General features: G+C 35.5%; 2 protein-coding genes, 3 long non-coding RNA genes and 1 pseudogene across 11 annotated transcripts; 4 read left to right on the top strand and 2 right to left on the bottom strand.

The window, feature by feature from the left end:
* Positions 1-1,195: 1,195 nt before the first annotated feature.
* On the bottom strand, positions 1,196-2,099 carry LOC123477361. Its single transcript, XR_006652559.1, has 2 exons — positions 1,824-2,099; positions 1,196-1,650 (listed from the first exon to the last, which is right to left on the bottom strand). It is a non-coding gene; the product is annotated as an uncharacterized LOC123477361 (long non-coding RNA).
* A 1,793-nt stretch (positions 2,100-3,892) lies between these two features.
* LOC116933402 lies at positions 3,893-5,570 on the top strand. The gene is made up of 2 exons (XR_004400089.2): positions 3,893-4,526; positions 4,728-5,570. It is a non-coding gene; the product is annotated as an uncharacterized LOC116933402 (long non-coding RNA).
* Positions 4,605-7,310, bottom strand: LOC123477389. 7 transcript variants are annotated; one of them, XM_045180711.1, is made up of 9 exons: positions 6,951-7,306; positions 6,769-6,891; positions 6,563-6,702; positions 5,960-6,492; positions 5,779-5,899; positions 5,474-5,676; positions 5,234-5,404; positions 5,065-5,161; positions 4,605-5,000 (listed from the first exon to the last, which is right to left on the bottom strand). In XM_045180711.1, exons 3-7 carry the CDS (start codon positions 6,600-6,602, stop codon positions 5,324-5,326), a joined length of 978 nt encoding a protein of 325 aa, XP_045036646.1. In that variant the 5' UTR covers positions 6,603-6,702; positions 6,769-6,891; positions 6,951-7,306; the 3' UTR covers positions 4,605-5,000; positions 5,065-5,161; positions 5,234-5,323. The 7 variants fall into 7 exon arrangements, with proteins under 7 accessions (XP_045036646.1, XP_045036648.1, XP_045036647.1 ...); XM_045180713.1 differs by having other exon boundaries at positions 5,960-6,300; positions 6,376-6,492; positions 6,769-7,305; XM_045180712.1 differs by having other exon boundaries at positions 5,960-6,303; positions 6,376-6,492; positions 6,769-7,297.
* Positions 7,311-8,632: 1,322 nt separating this feature from the next.
* LOC123477365 lies at positions 8,633-9,470 on the top strand. Its single transcript, XR_006652566.1, has 2 exons — positions 8,633-9,103; positions 9,181-9,470. It is a non-coding gene; the product is annotated as an uncharacterized LOC123477365 (long non-coding RNA).
* Positions 9,471-11,600: 2,130 nt separating this feature from the next.
* Positions 11,601-14,503, top strand: LOC123477407 (annotated as a pseudogene).
* A 136-nt stretch (positions 14,504-14,639) lies between these two features.
* On the top strand, positions 14,640-16,024 carry LOC123477406. The gene is made up of 3 exons (XM_045180742.1): positions 14,640-14,671; positions 14,742-14,852; positions 14,943-16,024. The coding sequence occupies exons 1-3, from the start codon at positions 14,662-14,664 to the stop codon at positions 15,884-15,886; spliced, it is 1,065 nt and encodes a 354-aa protein (XP_045036677.1). The 5' UTR covers positions 14,640-14,661; the 3' UTR covers positions 15,887-16,024.
* Positions 16,025-19,615: the final 3,591 nt, after the last annotated feature.

Below are 19,615 nucleotides of genomic sequence, written 5' to 3'. Positions count from 1 at the left end.
AAATACTTAATTTTTGATACTTAAAAAAGGCCAGCCTACTAAATCTTTTTTTTGTACTTAATTTCTATAAGATACTTAATTTTTATAGGCTACTGAAAAATACAGTAACTTGAGGTTATTTTTTGGAAATAAGAATTAGCCGTGCTAGGATTTGAACCATTGACCTTTAGATTTGCTGTCTTATACTCTACCGCTGCGCCACTTCACTTATTAGTGGGTGAACCAATTTAGCTAAAAATCGTGATAAGATAGATAAAGTAATTGAAAATTTTCGGAAAATTTTTTTGATTCATTTACAAACATGTGATTTTGCAGCTAACCAGCTAAAGTTTTCAATACATTGAAAAGTAATGATCGTACAAAATGTTTTTCATAAAATTTAAGTGGCATATATTTCAGAAATTAAAGAAAATTAACATCAAAAAGTTTTAAGCGTGGTTCAAAAACCCAGAAATCCCTTGGATTAAATAACTGATTTGTAGTTGTAACTAGTAACTTAGTTCAGGCAACCTGTCATGAGATGGGCTTGTGTTTGCCAAAAAATAGTTAGCCTTATTGCTAAATTTAAGTTTGGTTCCTTAAGACAAGATTCCTTCGGTAATGTCCTTCGGGCAATTTTTTTGAAAAAAATTGTCTATAGACATGTAACGTGGGCCAAAGATAAACAGATTTTGGATCCAAGATTTCTAAATTTCAATCAATTTATAGTGTTTGCTTCGTTCTCCGTCTTGTCTTCTTTCACACTTACGAGTCATGACGTCACCGTTATCAAAATAATCGGTAATAGGGGAGACCGGGGTTAGTTGTCCCTTTTTTGGTTCTCTGATTTTTGTAGGCTTCCCTGTGAAATGAACAGCAAACTTATTGATTACGTCCTAAAGCCTATTATCTTAGCTAAATAATGAAAGCATTTAAATTTAGTTATCTCTGTTTATTCAATCAGAATAAAACAAAATTTGACACCCATTTTTTCGACCAATTTACCCCCGGCTTGGGGTTAGTTGTCCCGAGCTTGGGGTAAATTGTCCGTCTAACGATATGGGCAATTTATGCCTGTAGATTGCCGTTGCATTCGTCACACACAAACTGTGGATCGACACAATCAACATGTCCCCATGATTTACAAGTTTTGCCAAGGCATTTTACCCAAGGAGTTGTTGTTTCACTGTATGGCGCCTGAAAAACAAGGCAAAACCATCTTGTTCTTCAGCTGCCGCAACTGCTTTCTTCTTTCGAATTGCTTTTCTTGGCCTTCCCCTTGATACCTTTTTTCATCTTTCTTTTTCTTCATCTCATTCTTCTTCTTCTCTTTTTCAGCCTCCATCAGCTTTCGCTTGATCCTACTTTTTGATCCACTTTGTTACGGTTTACGTAACTTTGACTGGTCTTAGTGACACGCTGAATAGTTTACCTGCTTGGGTTTGGCATACCCTATGAAAAAAGTATCATGTTCAGGTACTTCAGAAAGACTATCCTGGTGAGAGCAGTACTTCCTTACATTCCTCGCAAGACTTTTAGGGGGAACATTATATTCTCTTGCTGCTTGGGAAATATTCATTCCGTTCTCTACTATAGCTTTGATGGCCAGCATCCAAATATCTTTAGGAATTTCACCCCTATTAGTCTTCTTTACATATGTTCTCATTTCACCTGCAATTCGATATAAAAATTGGGATGTAAGGCAAGCAAAAAAAATGAAAGGTCAACTTGCCCCAACCTCGCCTTGACAACTTGCCCCAGCCAATGGGGGTCAAAAATTTTTTGTTTTTTCTATTTACAATGTAAATAGAAAAATAATTTATACAGGGAACAAAACTGAATACCTGAGGATTACAATGAGACTGTCGTCAACTTTCCAAGGAAAAAGTTTATGTCAAAAAGCCTGAGGCAGCCGCAAATTCACAATTTTCGAAATGACGAATGAAAACACGTTTTCGTATGCAGCTTCCACAGTTCTGCATGGAAGGCCATCAAATTACACATAAGACACCTTGAGGTCATACTGTACACTACAGAATTTTTTGTGATTTTTTAAAAGAAGAGGGCACTAATTAATGCCACTTGGTCAACTTGCCCCTGGGACAACTAACCCCGGTCTCCCCTAACAAGCCAAGTCTTTCAACTTAGTTTTTTTCGCAGAAGCGTCAATTATTGGCGTCAATTATTGGACCAATAAACTAGTTTTGAATTAGAGAGTAATTGGCATTCAACTTTAAAAAACTAATTAACATATTTTTATATTTAAATATTTTTAATATAATAAATAAATAAATATATTTAAATATATTTAAATTTGCAATATAAAAAATATATAAAAATATACTGTTTAAAACATTTTGTTAAAGAAAAACTTACTGTTTAGTGACTGTTATACAGCCTTCTGCACTGACTGCAATGCATTGACAGTTGTAAGGTTACGCAAACAAAACCGAATTCACTGCCTCGGATTCGGCAACCAGCTAGGTAACAATTACGCAAATTAATTTTTTTAAACTGTAATAGAATCAAATGAAAAAACCACTATACCACGTATCAAATTTTGACAGAATTTTGTACAAAATTTGGGGACGATTGGTCATTCAGGGAAGAAACGTATATGGAAATACATAATGGACATTAAACCTTCTGAGATCTACTCCTACTACCCTACCCCCTATACCCCACACCCTAAAATTGTTATAGTCCTTCGGTATATATACATATATACCCTCAGGGATAACACATGGTTTTGAGAACGAAGAAGTTTTAGTCACCGATACTTGTGAAAATTAGATGTAACCAAATATAGGGTTTTTGTAAATTGTCATTGCATATTAGACCTAGTCTACCTAACAATAGAGGCCATTATTTAACAGTGCAGTCGATGCATTTCATATGATTAAAATGACTGATTGTATATGTTGACTTGAAATCAAAACCTGACTGATTGGGCACTTTTAAAGATTTGCCAGTTGTTAAACCAAGGTGACATCAGTTTGCCGTATTATTGTAATAATAAGTATTAATAGCCAAAGTCCTAATATTATTGTACAATATCATTTTAAAATATTAATTAATCCTAATTTAAAGATTGTTAGTTAATCCTAACATCAGTAATTCAGTATGCTACGCAGGATACTTTAATATTTTAAATACTTAAAAAGCATTTTGTCATACTTAAAAAAATTTTTCAATGCTTAAAATCGATAGGATAGGTATGAAATTGGGTTTCAGTAGGGGAATCAAAATTTTAAGTATCTTTTTTCAAAATCAGGTATCATTTAAGGATACTTAATTTTTTTAGTAGCTTTTTCCTACTGAAAGACCCTTAATTAAGTATTCAGTCGCTGCTGTGTGATAACGAAGGAATTTCGTAATCCAATTATGAATGGAACGGAAGATAATTTCAATGGAAAAAATTAAAACTAAAACTACAACGGGCGAAACTCCGTAAGCCGCCATGCAAGAACTGTTACTAGTTCGTGTCATCTGAAACTAATTTTATTACTAAAGCGTAGCGTTTTAGGGGTTAAAACAAAAAAAACTGAAAACGCAAATTTAACAGACGGAGAACAAAAAACAGTTTTTTCGAGATATCTAAAAAAGTTTTGAATACAAAAACTCGTAAATTTTTCTAAACTTGTAAACCCCCTCATTCTATTAGCCCTAATTTTTTCAAGAAAATTCCTCTTATACGGCGAGAGAAACAATTTTTGTTTCAATTGCCCTGTGTCTCAATTGCCCCCACTCTCCTCTACTTAAATTAAAGCATACTTATTTCGAATGTTTCATACTTAAAATGCCATTTACCATATTATTTATAAGTGGGACGGTAAGTGTAAGTAGCATAAACACATATAAGTATTTGCAATTTACAGTAAGTGACTTGGAAAACTCGTTTTAAGTAAGAAAATTGCAAATTTAGTAGATTTCCGACCTACTTAATCAATCAGCAGGAAATTTCCTATTGAAATACTTACATTAAAGTAGGTTACCGCTGCTGTGTAAACACTATTTTATCTTCGTGGGTTTAGCGGCAACATATTGCATTCGCAATTGCCTTGCCATGAGTCCCCTTAAAATAGTTCTAACAATGTATTTTACATTTTGTACCTCCGATGAGGAAAAGGGCAAGCCCGATATGAGACTTCAGTTGCTCATTGTCTCCGAGCTCTATGCCCAGTTGGATTAAGTCTTCTTTTGTTTCGATTGGTAATTTAAAACCCTATGAGTTGGCGTTGCAGAAACGGCCATTGCCTACTTCGTTCGGATTCTGGGAAATAAGCAAACGGTCCGTTTTTTCTAACAAACTTGTCACCATAACTTTCAGTTCCCGAGTCTCCTGCTTCTGTTGTAACAGAACACGGGCAACTGAAAGTGGTGCTGTCAAGTGCTCGTGACTCTCCATTGCTGCTCTGTAATAAAAACCTCACGTTGTTTGAGACATGTAACCCTCGAAAATCGGGAAACGAGGGGAAAGAAATATAATCCACGAAAATTGAGACGCAATTCGGGTATCGAAAATTGTGCGACATAACCCTCAAAAGGTAACGATTAGAAATATTATTTTTATAGAAATAAATTTAGTGTCATTTTCTAACTGAAATAGAAAAATAGATAAATAATAATGTTCAGTTGTTTATTAAAATGTATGTTATACAGTATAACTTTAAGCATCACTATCTATAACATCATAATCCACAGCATACATTAAGTCATACATTTTTTTAAATTGAACGATGAATAAGTCGAGGGAAACACATTGTGTTGGAACGTCGTCTTCAAGTCGCATCACAATGGTTCTAATGAGTCTTAAAGTAGGTAATACTTTTTTACACCAATGAATATCGAATACATAATATACTGATATCAATTGGAGGAGAGCTTCAGTACTACACGCAGACTCGATGAACGGGATGGTGGAAATCCACAATAACTGTGTAGCTAGTATCCCCAATTTTCAAAATGAAGGGTGTCTCTCTGTTGTGCTTCTTAATGGCCGAAGCAATATTAGATGAGTCCTGAAGAAACAAAGAATACATTTGGATAATGTAGAACTAACAAATTATACGTATACTGACATACCTCGTGTACATAAAAAAATAGTCTCCGGCTGTGCAACTTCGTTAATTTGCAGAGATTATGACCGGTAGCAGTTCAAGTACCGCACAACTTTCACTTTCTAAAAAAAAGGAGGTAAGTGTAATACAAATGTAAACAAGTGAGTTAGCATAGGATGGTGGTAACAACTTGCCGAAACATTTGTTTTCTCTTGAAGATTGGTAACGGTTTAGTATTTTTTTCACCGCTGTATTTTTGTGAAATTTACGGGAAACTGCTATCACTACTGGTACAATGTCTTCCCATTTTTTTTGAAATTTTTGCAAGTACCGGATCCAAGTATTAGGTCAAGTTCAGCGTAAAGCTGCAATGAAATGTTGCATTACACTTTCATAATACTATATCCAACCTATCTATAGGCCTATTAACTTACATAATGTTGCTGGTTCAACAACGGGCACCTGGTTTTCAAGATGTCTTCTGGAGATGTTATATAACCTTTGGTGATCTCATAACGGCGACCTTTGAAAGTAGGCTTACAAAGTGACTTAAGTACCCCTGTACTTCCACTGTCTTTGTACAGTTTAATCAATTTTTCATACTTAATTTTGTAAGATGCCATGTCGAGGTTGTCATCTATTTAAAAAGATAATAATGCAGATAACATGATATTACTTAACTTTCGAAATTATTTATAATTTTGCCTTGCTGCATTGCCTGCACTTTCAGAATGTATACCTGGATCCAAATAGGAAATCTTGTTTTCCAGGAAGGGTCTTCCTCCATTAGTACTAAGGGTTTGGCCTGCAGCTTGTCTTCGTCTAGATATAATTCTCTGTAGTTTACCTACTATAGCTTGCTACAAAACACGTGAAAAGTAAAGTATTAAAGGTTATACAATTGTAATATGCTGTTTTACTGAAGATGCTACTGGATCTTTCGGATTTATAAGTGTTGATGGGTTGGTAGTGAACATTTGCTGTACCACCAGCCTTAATGAATTCCCGCAGGGGCATAAAGAAAATTCTTCGATGGAATCCACAACACGTCGGCACACAAGAGACAAATTAGCCTCACTCAGGTTTCCTCTCTTCTGCAATATTTTGTTAACTACGACTCCGAAATTGTTCGGTAATTTCCATTTCCCGAAATCCAGTCTCTCAAATGGCCGAAGATGTAGTGATGAAGTCTGTTTACTTTTAGAGACAGACTGAACCTTGTTTCTTATCCCGTTATTCAGGGTGCTTTTGTAATCCAATTCTTCTGCACAAGAAAGATATTGTATGGCCAGCAACAGCTGCAATGTCGGGCTTTTTAACAGAAATGGGTTCTTACCAGATTGTTCAGTATTATAATCCAAAGAAGAAGTTGATGGTTTTTGATTACTATTCTGGTTTGACTTCACCTTCTTCCTTTTTTGACAGTATTGAGACCCAAAAGTCATTGCTTCAACTACATATGCATTATGTAAAAGTATAACTTGGAGAAGTATTAACATAATCAATGACAAGTTATGCATTACCAGACAGTGCTTCATCATCAGTACTGTTATCAGAAAACATCGATGGTGATAAACAATGTTTCAATCTATCCGTGGACTTAGAAGTTAATTTTTTTTTGTATCAATAGCTGTACTGGTAAGTAAAGGGCTAAAACCTTCATCTAGAGAACAAATTTGGAAACGTTATTAGTGTTAACGTAAGAAAGGTGTTGTAAATTATATCTTACCAGAGTGTTGTTCATTGTTGAAAAATGATGAAGTACTACACGATGTTGAATGTTTTTCGGTTAATGAGTACGAAGAAAACTTCACTCTTTCTCCCACATCAGTGAAAATATTTATTTCACAACCTACGTTTGGAAAAAAAAAATTAAAAATAATGAAGCTTAGTTAGTGCATGGACTACTACATCTAGAGGACGGGACTCTTTTCCTATCTCGCCGTGTTAAAGCCAATCGGGTGGGTCAATTTCACGGGGAAATATATAAAACACATCAATCGATAGAACTTTAAAAGGCGGTTACAATTATGCAAATGGATTTTAGAAAATCTTTGAAATGAAATAGATATTTAAGTTTTAGTATTAGGAGAACGGGAAGAAAGTCGTTTCACCGGTGCCCACTAGCGACTAATGTAAGTTCTAGTTACCAAGTCCTTGTCAAAACAAACAAAACAATACAAAGGTTCGACTGCTATTCTAAATTTTGCCGGTCGCAGACGTTTAGTTGTAAGAGCTTCTGGAACTTGGCCGCTAGGTAGCACCGGTGAAACGGACTTTCTTCCCTTTCTCCTGTAAGGAAATTACAAATATCTAGAAAACTATTAATTACAAGTAGGGGAGGGTGGGGCTAGTTGGTACATTTTTTTTAATTTCTTCTCTGGTTTCTTTAATTTGTCATATTTTGACACCCAAAAAATTTAAAAGAAAGCTCAGATAACCAGCTTTCTCGTGCTATTTTTTAGTTTGATCTACGTTGAAGAATTTATATCGAAATCAACGTTCAAAAAGCTAAAAAAAATTGCCTACATGCCCCACTAACGGGGTAAGTTGGCAGTGGTAGTGTGGTAAGTTGGCCCCATGTATTTCAAATACGGATTTCAGTGAAATGCTGATGTTGTAAACAAACTAGAATAAAATTACAATAAACAAAAATCCTATAGTTATTTTAGAGTGGGAAACTCAGAAATAAGTTGTGATAACTTACATAAAGATTAAATAGCCTTAAATGCAAAAAATAAAAAATAATGTACATAATTCAGGCAAACATTTCACAGGTGAACATCGTATAAAGTGAAACACCTAAAATGTGCCAAATTTTGGCCTCTAATGCATACCACTGTTCACCATAAGTCACATCAAGCAAAAATTCGACTTACAATTCCCTGACATTTGGACAGGCCATGTACTATACATATGCATGTATAATGCCTATGCCGACATGCCCCATCTTGCAATGTATCAACTTGCCCCAACCCGGGGTTTATTCAAATACAAATTTTTATTACTCCTTTATAATAGATTAAAACAAATACATTGTTACAGTTCAATAGAGGACACAATTTTCTATAAAACTAATATTTTTTAAAAATTATATGCATACCAAGAAAAGATAAAATTGATGAATACCAAGCACGCAACTATTGTGGATTTGACGCAAAAAATTTCGTTATTTTCTATTTCCTAAACTATTTGGGATAAATTTATAAAACTTTGCACAAATGTGCGCACAATAAACATCTTTATTGTATCGTATGGAAACACCAAATTATTTTTATCAGTATGCTAGCTATCTGTTATTATATTGCTAGTGGCCTATTGGATACGTTTCCGTCGGCGACGCGGGAATTCCGCGTTCAAAGCTTGTTTGCGTTAAAAGTATTCAGAGCAAATGTAACTGATGAATATAATTATATAAAATTTTAATGAGATATATAATATTTAAAATTTTTAAAAAAGTATTTACATACGATTAATGATTATTTAATTCATAAGCAATTACATTTTTTCATGAACGCAATAATTTTGTTAACAGTTATCTCATCCAAGTCTAGAACCCGGGTCTTCCGCGTCGCCGACGGAAACGTATCCAACAAGCCGCTAACAATGTGATATCTAACAGCTAGCATACTGATAAAAATAATTTTGTGTTTCCATATGCTACCCGATTACCCGACCCGATAATGACAATAACGAGTAATGGAAAGACTCTATTTTGTATTGCAAAAATTGTTCTACTTAGCCGGGGGCAGAGTTGAAACGAGCTTCACGAGAGCTTGAGCTTTAGCTCAAAAGCTCACTCATTTTGTGAGCTTTGAGCTTGAGCTTCGCTCTTTTTGAAAAAGTGTAAGCTTGAGCTTGAGCTTTTGCCTCATGAGCGGAAGCTCGCACTTGTGGCGCCATCTAGCGGCCAAAATTGAAAGTGGTTGCCGAAATGAGACAAGTCTTCACGTTTGGAGGTGGAGAGCTGTCTGTGCTACTTGCTAATAGCCTAGCCTATACTAGATGCTTATGCTTACAGTTACAGTTTAGTGATTGAACTGAACAAATAAAAACATAAACTTGTGAGTTGTGCCTTAAATATTGGTTTTCTGTAGTTAATTGCTTAATTCACACTAATTTTTTTTCAAATTAAAACCAGGAAATCTGAAACTGAAAGTCTTAAACTCTTTAGAGAGTAGAGACTAATGAGAAATGGCGTCAAAAAAGCGAACAGCTTCTACAAGTTTACAAAGTCAAAGTCATGTGGGTGCTGTAGGTGGTGATGATCAAGTTGATTGTGAAACTGTAAATGTAGAGAATAATGATTCTGGCAGCGATGGGCATGATTCTGGCAGATTTGTCATTCTCATTCAATGTTAGACCATTGAGCATTGACCGCTTTCTCATGAAAGCAAATCTGAAAAAAATACAATGTTTTGATTGTCAGTTATCAAAGGTAATCTATTAATAAAAAGAACTTGGAAATGAGCTTGAGCGAACGTGAGCTTGAGCGAAGCTCAACTTCTTTTGTGTGAGCTTGAGCTTGAGCTTCGCTCACTTTTAGGCCGTGAGCGGAGAGCTTGAGCTAAGCTCACGTTTCGGTGAGCTAGTTTCAACTCTGGCCGGGGGGTAGCGGAGTCTACCGATGATACAGTCTACACTTTTCCAGACATTTAATACCTAGGGCAAAAAAAAAGGTGTCTGAAATGACATTACCCAACCCCCCTTATAATGATTTTGCGCCAAAACCGCCCTACGTCTCCTTAAAAAGGAAAACTATTAATATTTTCTACCCAGAGATGGCTTTTTCAAAACAAATCGGTGTTCACCTTTTTGTGCAGGATACTGTACAGTATCCTGTACAAAAATCCGAACACCGATTTAATTTTTTAAAGCCACCTATTGGCGGGGTAAAGGGTTTTTTGTTTGTTTTTCTTTAAGAGGGAGGTTAGACGGGGTGATGGACACATAGGGCAGGGTTGGGTAAGTCTAAAATTTTTTTTTATGCCTTAAGGTATTACGCTTTAAGGCAAGTAACAGGTCGGGACATTTTTGCAACCCCCAGGGTGATGTGTTTTTTTAAACGACAGTTGGAAATGTTGGATTTAGGCTGTGTAATATTCCTTACCCAAAATAAATTACACAGCTGCCTGTGCACAATTATGTCGATATCGATGGCATATGTGTAGAGCCTCGGATTGCGATGCTTGAGATCAGTTTTCGATTCCCGATAAGGAATTACAATACATTTGGTATCTTTGTAATATTCTTCATTCGCATATGCTGGGAATATTATTTTTTTTGAACGAAGTAAATTATTATTTTTTTGAGTTTTTTAATAAACAAAAAAAAACATATTGCTCGATGGAAATTTATTTTATATATGAACGAGAATTTCACGTAAACGAAACACGATAATTCATCACCTCATCTGGAATCGAACACCGATCTCCAGCATCACATTCAGAAAGGCTACACCTACGCCATTGACAACGACGTAAACATTCACAGGCAGCTGGATAAACAAAATTGTTTCGGTAAGCAACATTGCGAAGCCCAAGCCCTAAATTTCCAACTGTCGTTTAAAAAAACACACCACCCTGGGGGTTGCAAAAATGTCCTGACCTGTAACTTGCCTTAAAGCGTAATACCTTAAGGCATTTTTTAAATGTCTAGACTTACCCAACCCTACCCTGCCGTGTCCATCACCCCGTCTACCCCCCCCCTTAAAAAAAAACAAAAAAACCTGCTACCCCGCCAATAGAGCAAGGGCGAAGCGCGTACCCCCCTTGTTTTACGAACGCACCATATGGTTTTAAGATAGCTTTTGGGGCTAGAAGCCATGTTTGTATCGAGATACAAACATGGCCGCCAGCCGCAATTTCTCTCTTAAAATAGTAAGGTGCGCTCGTAAAACAGTAGGGGGTACGCTAATCGCCCTTGCTCTTTAGGTGGCTTTAAAAAATTAAATCGGTGTTCGGATTTTTGTGCAGGATACTGTACATCCACGTGCTGGACAACATGTACATCAAGATGCTGCATCAATAGCTGCAGCAGAATTTGTTGATGAGCATGCTTGGGCAGAATAAGTGTACACAAGTGCAATTGCAATCAGTAATGAGTGGCACAAATGATCTTATGCGACATGTTGTGAATCAAACCTTAGACAGTGTAAACCACTTGCTTGCTGATAGCGGTTGTGATCACTCTGTGCTCATTGAAGAACTGAAATTAAGAAACAGCTCAGCAGTGAGTATCTTTCATGAATTTAGAGATCAATACAACCAAATAAAGTATTTCAAGAAGCATTATGGACTAATAATGCCAATCAAAGTAAAATGACCACCTTTACGTGAAAACTTTGGTCGTGTTAAAGTGATGGAAGATCAGAAATTTTTTACGGAGGAAAATGTTGTTGTTCCACTAATCGACCAAATAGAACAACTTCTGAACATAAAAGAAATCTATGATGTGATAAACACTCCTCCAAATATAAGAAAAGGTAAGTAAGCTGTGTTGGAAATGTAATGTTGTATTAGAAAATATTCATGGCAGTTCTTTCTTTGTTTATTCAAAGGTTTGTTGACATCGTACAGTGATGGAACAAAATTTAAGGAAAGCCAACTATTTAAAAGACATCCCAACGCATTACAGATACACCTCTACATTGATGAAGTGGAATTGTGTAACCCCATTGGCAGCTACACCCCCAAGGTCGTATTTGTTTATTTTTTATTAGGTAACATCAATCCCAAGTACCGCTCGTCCTATGAATCAATTAATTTGCTTGCAATTTTTTATCATTCTCAAGTTGCATATTACGATATTAATACCTTTTTAAAGCCAATTGTAGAAGAAATAAGAAAGCTAGAGTCTGGGCTTTTATTTAGTATCAATGGCCGCTTTGAAATTTTTTACGGTACTTTAACTGCAGTAATTGCAGATAATTTAGCAAGCCATCAAGTGGGGGGGTTTAAAGCTGGGTTCTCTGAGGGGCTTAAGAAATGTAGAAGTTGTCTAGGCACTCCTGAAGAATTTCAAGCTAAATTTTTTGATCGTGAGTTTCTTTCAAGGTCAGAAACTGACCATGATGAACAATGTGCTGCATTGGAAAATGAAGAGCTGCGCGATCATTATTCAAGGTTATATGGAATTAACCAAATTTCAATTCTAAGTTCCCTTAAGTATTTTCATGTTATTGGTGGGCTCGTTCCTGATATCATGCATGACATTTTGGAAGGCGTCCTGCCACTCACTTTGAGTAAGGGGCTGTTCATAAATTACGTAGTACGTTTTTGTGGGGGAGGGGCTCTGACAAAATACTACGGTTTGCTTCAGGGGGAAGGGGGGTTATTTCCTATTTTACTACGTAGTGTGCGGAAAAAAAATTTTTTGAAAAAAAAGTAAAATTTGCTGCAGTAGCCTGGGGGAAATGGGGAGGAGCTTCCAGACAGGCCTACACATGAAGGGGAAATCCCCATTGAATGGCAAACTCGTTGTTTCGTTTCGTCTCAATTAGTCGTTGACCCCGACCTTGGTCAACAATGTCTCAGCCTAATATTTACCAACAATTATTTGAGGCATATTGTAAGGCTTATCCAGACAAGAAAAAAGAAACTTGCCAAAAAGAACTTAACAAAGAATGGGAGTCAATAAAATCAAGTTCAGAGAATAAACCGTTGTTGATAAAACCAAAAGCTGAAGAATATCTTAAAAAGCTTAATGCTATTGCTGCGAAAAAAAAGGTGGATTAATGCAATTTTTCGCCAACTCATCGATATCTCATTTAAAAACAACAAAAAAACATAGAAAGGCCCCAAGAACTAGAATTTCAACCTGATTCGGATCAGTTTTGTGAACCTTTATTGACGGACTCTGAAACAGAACAGAACATTTGTTCAAAAATTACGAGTTCTGCGAAAAGGCCTGCCCAAGAAGCAACTAAAAATGAAATTGATCTATTAAATGGGGATTTGGTTGGTCTTTATAATCGACAAAAAATGGATATGCTAACTATAGAAGAACAGGAAATTCTTAAGGCTAAGAAAAGAAAGCTGGATGAATGTAAGAAAAAACTTAAAAATTTACAAGATCGCCAACAAAATCAAAAAAAGTTCCGTGATAATCGTCGAGAAGCTCTTAATTCAGCTGTTGTTGTTGACCCTAATTTAAAATCAAAACTGAAGATCAAGGACTCTGGCAGTGCGGGTAGGCCTCGCCTCGAAGAAACACAGCCTTTGTTGTTGTCTGAAATTGTCCGAATCGCTAGGCATGGATCAGCGGCTCATGAAAAGCGACAAGATGAAATCTATCGTAGCATCTTAACCTTGGATGATTTAACTGAGCAACTTACTAAAGACGGATTTCACGTGAAAAGATCATCAGTGTACCTTCGATTACAGCCTAAAAGGAGTAGTAGCCACCAAGGAAAGCGCCATATTGACACGGTTCCAGTGAGACTTATTCGGGCTCAGAACGACTTTCATAAAAGTCATCCAGATCAGAGACTGTGTCAAGCAACTATACGTACCATGGATGAACTTGCATCTCTTTTGGGACCGTCAGAAGTGTGCTACATCTCTCAAGACGACAAAGCAAGGTATTTATAATTTCAAATAATTTCTGGCCTTTTATTAGAACTATTTTTCTATTGTCACTGTCTTTTTATTTACTGCGGTTATAAAATTAACGTGGAATGATTGGTTATTTTCAAAAGAGTGGCTATAGAGCAGTAAAACATCCTACGTTGCACGTTCTCCACAAATGTGAAAATCTCATCTGTGTCCAAGTTGGTCTGCTGCGGCTGCAGCGTCTTATGGAGAAACCAACTTCTTCATGTTAAAAAATAAGTTTTCATAAATATAATTAAGATTTTCTCCCTTTTCTTCCTAGCAGAGGGTACCCTATTCATTTTTTCATTTCCCAATTTTTTTTCTAGCCCTAGTTCTATCTGGTTTATTTTTATTTAGCTATTGTTTGTGAATGGTTTGTTGTTCATCCCCTTGTAGCAGACGAATTTCTGGCAGCAAACGAAATTCTTCGGCTAAAAGAGACGAGCAACTTACAAACAAAAATAAAATAAAAATAAAGTAGATAGAACTGGAGCTAGAATAAAATATTGGGAAATAAAAAGATGCATAGGGTACCCACTGCTAGGAAGAAAAGGGGGAAATCTAAATTATAGTTATAAAAACTTAATTTTTAACGTGAAGAAGATGGTTTCTCCATAAGACGCTGCAGCCGCAGCAGACCAACTTGGACACAAATGAGATTTTCTCATTTGTGGAAAACGCGCAACGCAGGATGTTTTACTGCTCTATAGAGATAACGGCAGCAAATGTACAGGCCACTATGCTTATGCACATGCAGTATCGGGTAAAACTTCCGGACCATGATTGGGTTGTCGCAGCTGGGCACAAGCTCATCCCATCTGTATATGCCAGCATAGCTGTTGACAGAAATGGCCTAGGAATGCCCTGTGCTGTCGGATATTCAGGTCCAACTTATGTTGCCATTCGCTCCGGCAAACATTGTTCTTCAACTGCTTTAAGTCATTGTATGGACTTTGAACGATTACTGAACTTTCCCTGAATTCAACTCTATAACAAAAAGTTCAGATGAGAGAGTGAAGCCGATTGTTATGTTCTCAGGTATAAAATCAAATTGATGAATGAAATTTAATTTCTAACACTTTTTGTATAACTATTTTCTTTCTACTAGTTGATGGGGGTCCTGACGAAAATCCTCGTTACAACAAAGTAATTGAAGTTGCAATACATCACTTTGTGTCACACGATCTTGATGCGATTTTCATCTTTACCAATGCACCAGGTAATATCGACTTTATAACAATCCTATTGGATGAGATTTTTTACACACCCATATACAAAACGCCTTTATATTATATTTTCACATAAAAAGGCAGGAGTGCCCATAATCGAGCAGAGCGAAGGATGGCCCCTTTAAGTCGCCCACTATCTGGGTTAATTCTTCCTCATAATTACTACGGGAACCACCTTGACGCAGCTGGGAAGACCATCGATGTGGACCTTGAAAAACAGAACTTTGAAAAAGCTGGGACTACTCTGGCAGAGGTATGGAGCGAAGTAGTATTTGATGAATATCCTTGTGTTGCTGAATCTGTGGATCCGAATTATTATGAATTCAGTCAAGATCGGCTCAACGTGAAAGATCAGTTTTGGTTTTCGGAGCATGTTCGCACGAGCCAGTACTTTACGCAAATTGTTAAGTGTAAAAATCTAATGTGTTGTATTAACGAGCCGAGAAGCTTATACTTGGCCGTTGTTCCTACGCGGTTTATTCCTCCTCCGATTCCATTGATCCAAACTGACAAAGGGTTAAAAGCTTCTGATCGAAGTGGCTTTGAAAGTCACGTCTTTCCTTCTTTATTTTTATCGCTCCATCTTTCACGCGACTTATTGCCTAATTCAACTAAAGAATTCCTTATGCTCTCTTATGATCTTTACACGCCCTCAGTTCAGTCGCAGTTATTGGATCGAATTTGCCAAAAATGTTCGCTTTATTTTGCATCGAAAGTTATGCTGAAGAGTCACATGATTGTACACAAAAAGAAGACTCAAAGCGCAAGTGCAGTTGTTGAGAAAGAGTTCATCGTCACAAGAACTAGACCTGTTCGCATCGCAGCGATGCGACAGAGAGAAATGATGGCTATCATTGTATCAGATGACAATAATGGCTTAGAAGCAGAGGACGCAGAATGGATTGACAAAGACGAATTGGATATTTCTGGAATCCCACCATTTGTCGAAAAGCCCTCGATCTTATCGTGCCCAGTTGTGACGCTTGAAGAGCATTTTGATAATCCATGGGAGAACGATGAGTGAATTAAAAAATAAGTCATATCCTGCCTATTAAATTGTTTATAACGCAGTTACACCCAGAATCAATCAATATTTGTGAGCAAATTGTTGTTTCATGTAAAAGTTAAACGGTTGCTAAAATACAGTTTTTTAAACCCTTTATTTGCCTACTTTTTAAGATATAGTTTTTAGGGGGGGGTCTTGCCGTTTACTACGTAATTAGGGGGGAAGAGGTTTCCGATTCTACTCAGCTTACCACAATAGGGGGGGAGGGGGTCCAAAAACAGTAAAAAAGCTACTACATAATTTATGAACAGCCCCCAAAGCTAATAAAGCAACGATTGGGTCTTTTTCAAAATTCACTAGTTTTTGGGCAGATGGTGTCTCTTTACAATGAAGGTTTAATATAGGAGCTTGCGTATTTGACGACAATACGGGATGCAGGTTAAATATTGGATCTTGAATACTTGACGACAATAGGGGAGAGTGGGGCTAGTTGGCAGGAGGGCAAGTTTGCAATTCTTAATTAAGACTAATTGTGTGAAAGAGGTTTTATTGAAATAATTCATAGTCAAAGATGTTTATCGTGCGCACATTTGTGCAAAGTTTTATAAATTTATCCCAAATAGTTTAGGAAATAGAAAATAACAAAATTTTTTGCGTCAAATCCACAATAGTTGCGTGCTTACTAAAATATTAGTTTTATAGAAAATTGTGTCCCTATCGAATTGTAACAATGGATTTGTTTTAATCAATTATAAAGGAGTAATAAAAATTTTTATTTGAATAAACCTCGGGTTGGGGCAAGTTGATACATTGCAACATGGGGCATGTTGGCATAGGCATTACACATGCATATGTATAGAGTACATGGCCTGTCAAAATGTCAGGGAATTGTAAGTCAAATTTTTGTTTGATATGACTTATGGTGAACAGTGGTATGCATTAGAGGCCAAAATTTGGCAAATTTTAAGTGTTTCACTTTATTCGATGTTCACCTGTGAAATGTTTGCCTGAATTATGTAGATTTTTTTTTATTTTTTGCATTTAAGGCTATTAATCTTTATGTAAGTTATCACAACTTATTTCTGAGTTTCCCACTCTAAAATAACTATAGGATTTTTGTTTATTGTAATGTTATTCTAGTTTGTTTACAACATCAACATTTCACTGAAATCCGTATTTGAAATACATGGGGCCAACTTACCCCACTACCACTGCCAACTTACCCCGTTAGTGGGGCATGTAGGCAAATTTTTTTTAGCTTTTTGAACGTTGATTTCGATATGAATTCCTCAACGTAGATCAAATAAAAAAATAGCACGAGAAAGCTGGATATCTGAGCTTTCTTTTACAATTTTTTGGGTGTCAAAATATGAAATAAAAAAGAAACCATAGAAGAAATAAACAAAATTGTACCAACTAGCCCCACCCTCCCCTACTTCAATCTCTAATGGAAGATTTTGATTTGCTTCTGTAATCATTTCACCAAGTTCAATAAAACCTTCACCCACCTTAATAAAATAAATTTAATAAGAATAAACAAAAAACAGTAAAATCTCACGTTGAAGAACAGGTTTATTACCTCAACTTCAATGTCAACAAAATTATTTTCCTGCAATCCCTGAGAATTTGAAGCGGAATTTTCAGCGGTCTAAATATTGAAATTAAGAAGCAGAAAGAAAATTAATTATTATTTTAAATCATAAAAAATTGAATCAGGTATATTCACATTGAATACAAGTATATTCCATTCTGTTTACATATAGAAGTAAAAACTCATGGTATAACAGTGTATTCACATTGAATACAAGTATATTCCATGCAGTTTACATATAGAAGTAAAAACTCATGGTATAACAGTGTATTCACATTGAATACAAGTATATTCCATGCAGTTTACATATAGAAGTAAAAACTCATGGTATAACAGTGTATTCACATTGAATACAAGTATATTTGATGCTGTTTACATATAGAACTAAAAACTCATGGTATAACAGTGTATTCACATTGAATACAAGTATATTCCATGCAGTTTACATATAGAAGTAAAAACTCATGGTATAACAGTGTATTCACATTGAATACAAGTATATTTGATGCTGTTTACATATAGAACTAAAAACTCATGGTATAACAGTGTATTCACATTGAATACAAGTATATTCCATGCAGTTTACATATAGAAGTAAAAACTCATGGTATAACAGTGTATTCACATTGAATACAAGTATATTCCATGCAGTTTACATATAGAAGTAAAAACTCATGGTATAACAGTGTATTCACATTGAATACAAGTATATTTGATGCTGTTTACATATAGAACTAAAAACTCATGGTATAACAGTGTATTCACATTGAATACAAGTATATTCCATGCAGTTTACATATAGAAGTAAAAACTCATGGTATAACAGTGTATTCACATTGAATACAAGTATATTCCATGCTGTTTACATATAGAAGTAAAAACTCATGGTATAACAGTGTATTCACATTGAATACAAGTATATTCCATGCAGTTTACATATAGAAGTAAAAACTCATGGTATAACAGTGTATTCACATTGAATGCAAGTATATTCCATGCAGTTTACATATAGAAGTAAAAACTCATGGTATAACAGTGTATTCACATTGAATACAAGTATATTTGATGCTTTTTACATATAGAACTAAAAACTCATGGTATAACAGTGTATTCACATTGAATACAAGTATATTTGATGCTGTTTACATATAGAACTAAAAACTCATGGTATAACAGTGTATTCACATTGAATACAAGTATATTCCATACAGTTTACATATAGAAGTAAAAACTCATGGTATAACAGTGTATTCACATTGAATACAAGTATATTTGATGCTGTTTACATATAGAACTAAAAACTCATGGTATAACAGTGTATTCACATTGCATACAAGTATATTCCATGCAGTTTACATATAGAAGTAAAAACTCATGGTATAACAGTGTATTCACATTGAATACAAGTATATTTGATGATGTTTACATATAGAACTAAAAACTCATGGTATAACAGTGTATTCACATTGAATACAAGTATATTCCATGCAGTTTACATATAAAAGTAAAAACTCATGGTATAACAGTGTATTCACATTGAATACAAGTATATTCCATGCAGTTTACATATAGAAGTAAAAACTCATGGTATGACAGTGTATTCACATTGAATACAAGTATATTTGATGCTGTTTACATATAGAACTAAAAACTCATGGTATAACAGTGTATTCACATTGAATACAAGTATATTCCATTCAGTTTACATATAGAAGTAAAAACTCATGGTATAACAGTGTATTCACATTGAATACAAGTATATTTGATGCTGTTTACATATAGAACTAAAAACCATCCGGCAAATAGATAATTACTCCTTTATTTTTAAAATTTTTCATTTTAAATGCTGGACTTCAAATAAAAATAAGTTCAAGGGAAAAATTTGAACACGGTTAAGTTTTCCCCCTCTCAAGAAATTTTGACAATTAATAATGAAACTTAGTGATCGGCCCCAATTAGTTCTAATCGAGTTAACCGCCCCGCACCGATAAAGTGCATTCGGGGTTGAAATGAGGTGCCACTTTTTCAACCGGGGCGGGGCGGGGAAAAATTTGAGGTTAACCCGTTGCCCCGAAGCAATAAAAAAAAATGCCGTTCTTTCGGTTTCAGAGTAAAAATCGGGGCAAGCGGGTAGAACGAGCTATTATCGGGGTTGT

The sequence above is a fragment of the Daphnia magna genome, unplaced genomic scaffold (genome assembly GCF_020631705.1).
Source record: "Daphnia magna isolate NIES unplaced genomic scaffold, ASM2063170v1.1 Dm_contigs021, whole genome shotgun sequence".
NCBI classification, from domain to species: Eukaryota; Metazoa; Arthropoda; class Branchiopoda; order Diplostraca; family Daphniidae; genus Daphnia; species Daphnia magna.
This window is presented reverse-complemented; position numbering and strand designations above follow the sequence as displayed.

What these genes read in the sequence shown, in the direction of transcription:
- LOC123477389 (XM_045180711.1), bottom strand. Translation starts at nt 6,602, where the DNA reads ATGTTTTCTGATAACAGTACTGATGATGAAGCACTGTCTG. An exon ending in TGATGATGAAGCACTGTCTG is followed by an intron (nt 6,493 to 6,562) that starts GTAATGCATAAC and finishes ATGCATATGTAG; the next exon opens with TTGAAGCAATGACTTTTGGG. An exon ending in GATTTCCTATTTGGATCCAG is followed by an intron (nt 5,677 to 5,778) that starts GTATACATTCTG and finishes CTTTTTAAATAG; the next exon opens with ATGACAACCTCGACATGGCA.
- LOC123477406 (XM_045180742.1), top strand. An exon ending in CATCTTTACCAATGCACCAG is followed by an intron (nt 14,853 to 14,942) that starts GTAATATCGACT and finishes TCACATAAAAAG; the next exon opens with GCAGGAGTGCCCATAATCGA.